General features: G+C 42.4%; 1 protein-coding gene across 1 annotated transcript; it reads left to right on the forward strand.

Annotated features, from left to right (window-relative positions):
* Positions 1–31: 31 nt before the first annotated feature.
* Positions 32–1,276, forward strand: LOC133763539 (histone-binding protein RBBP7-like). The gene is given in 2 exon segments (XM_062197296.1): positions 32–1,185; positions 1,187–1,276. Coding segments are annotated over 2 exon segments (1,236 nt in total). The 5' UTR covers positions 32–39.
* The last annotated feature ends 7,200 nt before the right edge of the window (positions 1,277–8,476 follow it).

Genomic DNA, 8,476 nt, shown 5'->3' on the forward strand with positions numbered 1-8,476 from the left:
CTAGTGAGGGGATCCGAGGCTGCTTCGACCCGACGCAAGATGGCAAGTAAAGAGATGTTTGAAGATACTGTGGAGGAGCGCGTCATCAACGAAGAGTATAAAATCTGGAAGAAGAATACACCGTTTCTATATGACCTGGTTATGACCCATGCTCTGCAGTGGCCCAGTCTTACGGTTCAGTGGCTTCCTGAAGTGACTAAACCGGAAGGAAAAGATCATGCCCTTCATTGGCTAGTCCTGGGGACTCACACATCTGATGAGCAGAATCATCTGGTGGTTGCTCGAGTACATATTCCCAATGATGATGCGCAGTTTGACGCTTCCCACTATGATAGTGACAAGGGTGAATTTGGTGGCTTTGGTTCTGTAACAGGAAAAATTGAATGTGAAATTAAAATTAATCACGAAGGAGAAGTAAACCGTGCCTGTTACATGCCGCAGAATCCTCATATCATTGCTACAAAAACACCATCTTCTGATGTCTTGGTTTTTGACTATACAAAACACCCTGCTAAACCAGACCCAAGCGGAGAATGCAATCCTGATCTTGTGTTAAGAGGTCACCAAAAGGAAGGCTATGGTCTTTCCTGGAATTCTAATTTGAGTGGACATCTCCTAAGTGCATCTGATGACCATACTGTCTGTCTGTGGGATATAAATGCAGGACCAAAGGAAGGCAAAATTGTGGATGCTAAAGCAATCTTCACTGGCCACTCGGCTGTTGTGGAGGATGTGGCCTGGAACCTGCTCCATGAGTCGTTGTCTGGATCGGTTGCTGATGATCAGAAACTTATGATATGGGATACCAGGTCCAATACCACCTCCAAGCCGAGTCACTTGGTGGATGCACATACCGCCGAGGTCAACTGCCTCTCATTCAATCCCTACAGCGAGTTTATTCTAGCAACTTGCTCTGCTGATAAGACTGTAGCTTTATGGGATCTGCGTAACTTGAAATTAAAACTTCATACCTTTGAATCTCATAAGGATGAAATTTTCCAGGTCCACTGGTCTCCACATAATGAAACTATTCTGGCTTCAAGTGGTACTGATCGCCACCTGAATGTATGGGATTTAAGTAAAATTGGAGAAGAACAATCAGCAGAAGATGCAGAAGATGGGCCTCCGGAACTCCTGTTTATTCATGGAGGACACACTGCCAAGATCTCAGATTTTAGTTGGAACCCCCAGTGAGCCTTGGGTCATCTGCTCCATGTCTGAGGATAACATCATGCAGATATGGAAAATGGCCAAAAATATTTACAATGATAAATAAATCTTTTAAAAAAGAACTTATGAGATATGTACACAAAAAATACTACACAGCAGTTTAAAAAAATGAAATCCCGTCATTTGCAGCAAATTGGATGCAGCTAGAATACATTATGTTTAGTGAAATAAGCCAGTCCAAAAAAGGACAAATACCATATTTTCTCACTGATGTGTGATTAACTAATAGAGCACGTAAAAGCTAATCTATAGAAGTGACATTGAAACGTTGATAAGCAATGACACTGAACAGCCCTTGTCTAGACTGTTTAGGAACAGTTTTTTTTATACTATTTGTTGAACTCTTTACTTAGAATAGAATTAATCTCATGCATATAAAATGAGTTAAAACTAGATCTGAGTAAAAAAATAAGAGTGAAAATAGGAGAAAGAAAAGGAAGAAGTGTGGGAATATGGGTGGGAGGGCGTGTAGGGTATGAATAATCACTATGCTTCTAAAGTTATATTTATAAAATGCATGAAATTTGTGTCTCTTAAATAAAAGGTTTCTGGGGGAGAAAAATAAAAGACAGAGATTTATTGTGGTCTACAGTTTTGAAGGTTCACAGTAGAAGACTGAGTAAGCACAATTGGTTCTTCCTCTGCTGATGATGTTCTAGCTGGCCCACATCACAAGGAAGTGTACAGAGAGTACACATGTGTGTCTATTTCTCTCTTATGAAACCATCAGAATTTAGTCATGGTTGTCCTACAAATGACCTAATCTTATCTATGCACTTCCCAAAGGCAACATTTTTAAACACCATAACTGCGTTAAGTCTTCACCCTCCTAGTGCCATTAAATTATAGTTAAGGGGTTTAAACTTCTGCATGACTTGGGGGCCAAATATTCAAATCAGAGCCAGCTTAATTCCAAGGAACAAAGAAATGGTTAGAAATGAAAAATGGAATTACTAGAAAAACTTCAGAAACTGGTGAGGGAGAGGACAAGAGGTAGCAAATCTTATAGATGGTAATAGATTCTCTGCTATACCGAGATCATTTTTTTTTAGAACTTCCCTCTTAGGCCCCAAAAGGTAACATTAGTAAAGCTCCCTTGACCTACTTTAATTACCCTGCAGAAATATTCTTAAGTTTTATAAAAGGTCTTTTAATTTAAGCATATGTAAAATGAAAGGTCTTCAAATGAACCCCATATAAAAATGTTGTAGAAAAAGTTAACTGAATACTATACTTAAAGAAAATGAAAGCATACCAGAAAAATAAGGCTCAAAAAGAGAGTAAAACTCAATGCGACAGTTTAAAATGATATTTAAAAACTAAAGAAGATATAGAAACTATGAAAAGTTAGCATAAATCAAAATGAGAAGCATCTCAGTTTTCTTCTTTTTATTACTTCCCTAAGAATTCAACCTAGAAGTCATTTGGACTGAGCAAGGTAGTTCTCCTTGAAAAGGTTACTAGATAGGGACCCAGAACTTGGGGGAGGTAGCGGTCACAAACTTTTGTACACATTGTCACAACATGCCTATGCTGAGGAAGGTGTCCAGGCAGAGTAGGGTTGTGGTGGAAGTGGGTCATTATGGGCTGTTGGAGTCTAAGTGGATTGAGAAATGCATTGAAATGATTCAGTGTCAATTGTCAGACCTGAAGCAGAGTGAAGAAGACAACTTACAGAGAGAAGAGCAGTGTCAGCCTGATGAGGTGCACTGGCACTCAAGTAGCATGAGGAGTGACTTGGGAAAGGTCTCTGGGGCTGTAGGTTGTGAGAGGGAATATGTACAAGGAGATAGCAATGGCAGTGTCATGGAATAGGATGATGGAACCCAAATGGTTAAGGTTTTGGCTTCAGGAATTTGATACAGAAGGGACTGATCAAATAAGTAAATACATCAAGGATACTTGAAACCAAATTTCTCACTATTATAGAAAGGACTTATCAATATGAAAAGATGAAAAAACAATAATAAATCCTATGGTGTGTGTCTTTGTGTGTGTGTGTGTGTGTACACTTGTTCTGTAGCTTTGATCATGGAAAATACCTAGAATAGTGACACCCAAATAGCAATAGGCACAGGTAACACTTATATTTTAGTTTCTAAACAGCCATTCCTCCTTAAAAAAACAAACAGGGCTCCTTGGATGGAAGGTTCAAAGTGAACCTGGAAGATTTGGCTGTGGCTGAAATAGAGTTCAAAAAATTTCCATCATTCTTTGAATATGATGGGAATTCTTTGAATTGTTTTTATTTAAAAATACAAAAATAAAGCAGAATAAAGTGTGAAGGGATGGTATGTTCATTGAAAAAATATAAACATTAAATAAACATGATCTGTGACCAGTGCTTTGGCATAGAGGGTTGAGGCTTCACCTGTAGTGCTGGCATCCCATATATATACTGGTTTGAGTTCCAGCTGCTCCACTTGGTACAGCTCCCTGCTGATGTGGCTGGGAGAGCAGTGGAGGATGACCCAAGTGCTTGGGCCCCTGCACCTACATGGAAGACCCAGAGAAGCTCCTGGCTCCTGGCTTCCAACTAACCAGTTCTGGCTGTGGCAGATTGCAGCTATTTGGGGAGTGAAACAGCAGATAGAAGATCTCTCGCACGCGCTCTCTCTTTCTCTCTGTATTTTTGACTTTCCATAAAAAAAATTTTAAATGTGATTGTAAGAAATAGAAATCATTGCACAAAATAGGAGTTATTATTTCATAGTTATCAATCAAATAAATAAGTTAGAAGAAGAAAAAGCTTTTTCTTCCCTTACTGTAGAATTCCAATGTTGAAATCTTAGAAAGAATATTGGAACTGGAAAGTCCCCGTCTGACAACAATCACTGTTAAGAATTAATTCAGTTGAGAAACATTAATGGATGTAAAAACTAATTGGTGAAAGTGGATAGACAATGAGACACTCACATAGTGTCCCTCCAAAATATATGTTCATTATAAAGAGAAAATGAATTGTCCTATGGCACAGAAATCATTCTAAAAAGATTTGTTTATTAATTTTTATTTTGTTTGAAAGGAAGAGAGACACAGAGACCAAGAGAGACCTTCCAGCCACTTGTTCACTCCCCTAAATGCTGGTATTAAGCAGGACTGGACCAGGGCAAAATCAGGAGCCCATAACTAAATCCTGGTCCCCATTGTGGCTGGTAGGTTCCAAGTACTTGAGACATCTGCTGCCTTCCAGGGTGTGCAGTAGCAGGTGGTCGGATGGGACGCAGAGTTGCTGGGAGTCTAACTAGGCACTCAGATATTGAATGCAAGTATCCAAGTGGTGACTTAACTTAGGTACCTGACACTCACCCCAAGAAATTTTATTGAAAAGATTTCTTTTATTTAAAAGGCAGAATTAGAGAAAAGAGAGGGATAGACAGAATTAGAGAGAGAGAGAGATCTTCAGTCAGAAGCAGAGCAGGGGCTTGTGCTGTGGCACAGTAGCTAATCCTCTGCCTGCGGCACTGGCATCCCATATGGGTGCCGTGGCTAGTCCCTGCTGCTCCTCTTCCAATACAGCTCTCTGCTATGGCCTGGGAAAGCAGTAGAGGATGGCCCAAGTGCTTAGGCCCCTGCACCTACATAGGAGACCCTGAAAAAGCTCCTGGCTCCTGGCTTCAGATCAGCATAGCACAGCACTGGCTGTTGCAGCCATTTGGGGAGTTGGCCAGTGGACGGAAGACCTTTCTCTCTGATTCTCTATCTGACTTTCTGTAACTCCCTCAAATAAATAAATAAAATCTTTTTTTAAAAAAGCAGAGCAATCAAGACATAAACACTCTTATAGGATTCTGGCATCACAGGTGACAGCTTAACCCACCGTGCCACAATGCTGCCCCCAAGAACTAATTTTTAAAACAATTTATTGAATTGCTCAATTAATTGAATTGCTTGACACACACACACACAGAGAGAGAGACAGACAGAGAGACAGAGAGAGAGATGCATCTGCCCATCTGCAGTTAATCTGAGCTTGGGCCAGGGCCAAATGCAGCACCTGGACACACCATCCAGGGCTCCTTTGTGGGTGACAGGAACACAGTTATCTGAGCAATCACTATTGTCTCTCAAGATCTGAATTTCCAGAAAAATGGAGTCAGGAATCAAACCCAGGTACTCTGATGGGATATGTGACTATAGAGAAATCATTTAATTGTGATTGGTTAACATCAAAAGAATGAGATTAAACAAAATTGTATACCCCTCAAATGCATGCATTCAGATGAACAGAGAATCACTCTTGTGATCTTCCTGTCAAAAACTCAATGGAAGACCTCTCTCTCTCTCTCTTTCTCTCTCTCTCTCTCTCTCTCTCTCTCTCTCTCTCTGGCTCTACCTCTCTCTGGAACTCTTTTAAATAAATAAAATAATTCTTTTAAAAAAACACATAGGGCCGGCGCCACAGCTCACTAGGCTAATCCTCTGCCTGTGGCGCTGGCACCCCAGGTTCTAGTCCCGGTTGGGGCACCGGATTCTGTCCCGGTTGCCCCTCTTCCAGGCCAGCTCTCTGCTATGGCCCGGGAAGGCAGTGGAGGATGGCCCAAGTCCTTGGGCCCTGCACCCACATGGGAGACCAGGAGAAGCACCTGGCTCCTGGCTTCGGATCGGCACAGTGTGCCGGATGTAGCGGCCATTTGGAGGGTGAAGCAACGGAAAAGGTAGACCTTTCTCTCTCTGTCTCTCTCTCTCTGTCCACTCTGCCTGTCAAAAAAAAAAAAAAAACTCATAACCCAATCTAATCATACAGCCACACTGGGCAGGCCCAATCTGAGGAACAAACTATCACAAAATATGTGCTAGCCTATAATTATTAAAAGTATCAAGGACATGAAAATAAAGAAAAAGCTGTGGCACTATTCTAGATTAGAAGAAACCGAACACGTGACATTTAAATGCAATATTGTGATCCTTGGTTGAACCAATTTGCTATAAATAAAGTCATTGGGGAACTGAAGATACTTAATAGGGTTTTTGGATTCCATGACAGTAATGTATCAATGTTAATTTTGTGGCAGTGCTATATTGTAGTTATGTGAAACAATGTTTTTAGGGAGTGCACACTAAAGAACATGTTTAATGAGGGGTAATGAGGCATTGTGTCACTGATTTACTTTCAAATGGTTCAAAAAACATTCCTTGTAGTATTAAATACTATCAGGCTTCAATCAAACTAAGATCATTCTAAATCTCTAGTTTCAGCCTAAAGTTTGTTGACATTAAATACAATCTGAGAAAAGAATAAAGGTACATAGAAAAGTTTAGAATAGAGATGGCTAGAAAATTTTTTAAATGACAAGAAATTGCCATAAAAATCCTTATTAAAATGTGTCATGTCAGAAATGGTGTTGTGGCCTAGCAGATAAAGCTGTTGCCTGCAATGCTGGCATCCCTTATGGGCTCTGATTCATGCACTGACCAGTCTACTACCAATCCAGCTCCTTGCTAATTGCCTGGAAAAAGCAGTGGAGTATGTCCCAAGTGCTCGGGCACCTGCTACCCATGTGGAAGACCCGGATAAAGCTCCTGACTCTTGGCTTCAGTCTGCCCCAACCCTTGCCATTGCAGCCATTTGGGGTGTGAACCAGCAAATGAAAGATCTGTTTCTGTCTGTGTCTCTCCCTCCCTCACTCTGTAACTCTGACTTTGACTTTCAAATAGATAAATAAATATTTTTAAAAAGTCTCAAGAGATCTAAGATGGCTGAATAGGGTGTGGCCATACTATCTTCAGCTGGTCTGAGATATGAAAAGAACAAAGGGAGGGTGAGGGACACAATTCTAGGAAAGTATCTGATGGAAATTTTCAGCAAAGAACTGAAACAAACAGTGAAGACTCCATGGGACAGGAAGAGAAAGGGCAGGGGCATCATTGCACCCAGCTGGGCAGGGTAGCCAGCTGCCAGCTCCCAGCTGTCAGCTGCCATCATACCACAACAAGGTAGGAAGGATTCTCTGTGGTCCTGCTGATCACACTTTAAAATGGGAGGGGGCCAGCGCTGTGGCTCAATAGGCTAATCCTCCACCTGCGGCGCCGGCACACCGGGTTCTAGTCCTGGTCAGGGCACTGGATTCTGTCCCGGTTGCCCCTCTTCCAGTCCAGCTCTCTGCTGTGACCCGGGAGTGCAGTGGAGGATGGCCCAAGTGCTTGGGCCCTGCACCCGCATGGGAGACCAGGAAAAGCACCTGGCTCCTGGCTTCGGATCAGCGCAGTGCACCAGCCGCAGCGCGCTGGCCGCAGCGACCATTGCAGGGTGAACCAACGGTAAAGGAAGACCTTTTTGTCTGTCTATCTCTCTCTCTCACTGTCCACTCTGCCTGTCAAAAAAAAAAATTGGGAGGGAACTCCACAGTCATTCACTGACTGTTATTTCTACCTAGGATGCTGACTGGGGTCTGAGCAAGCTGACCTGCTTTTCCCTTCGCCCACTCCTACAGAGCACCATAATCAGTGGTGAAAAGTTGGACAGTGCAACTCTGTGATGCACCTACCAGGATCAGAATCAACATCAGAAGAAGACACGATATCCTTAAAGAGAAATGAGAGGAGACTGCAGCAGCCAATGTCACTGGTATATCCTGGATGACAACCTTGTGGACCACATATACTATGAGTGTGGCCTGGAGTATTGGTGGGGGACAAGATACCCAACTAAACCTGTGAAGTGATAACACATTGCGTGCTTCCCCTCTACTTGCCACCCTAAGAACACGGTGAATATTCAGAAGAAGTAGCAGGCTGCCATGGCTGGTACATGTGGCCAGGGAATTTTATTTGAGGGAAGTTTATAGCAATCAGTGCCTACATCAAAAAATTGGAAAGGCATCAAATAAATTATCTAACACTGCATTCAAGTATCTAGAAAAACTAAGAACAAACCAAACCCCAAATTAGTAGGTAGAAAGAAGTAATCAAAAATAGACAGAAATTAATACACAATTATTCTTAAGTGTTGAAACTTAATTGAAAAGTGATCCCTGTTAAATATAAGAGTAGAAATAAGAGAGGGAAGAGAAGTACAATTGGGGACATGCTCAATCTGACTTGCCCCAAATGGTAGAGTTAGAAACGTGCCAGGGGGCTGGCGCCGCGGCTCACTAGGCTAATCCTCCACCTTGCGGCGCCGGCACACCGGGTTCTAGTCCCGGTCAGGGCACCGATCCTGTCCCGGTTGCCCCTCTTCCAGGCCAGCTCTCTGCTGTGGCCAGGGAGTGCAGTGGAGGATGGCCCAAGTGCTTGGGCCCTGCAC

Source organism: Lepus europaeus, chromosome 7, assembly GCF_033115175.1.
Source record: "Lepus europaeus isolate LE1 chromosome 7, mLepTim1.pri, whole genome shotgun sequence".
In the NCBI taxonomy this organism is placed as follows: Eukaryota; Metazoa; Chordata; class Mammalia; order Lagomorpha; family Leporidae; genus Lepus; species Lepus europaeus.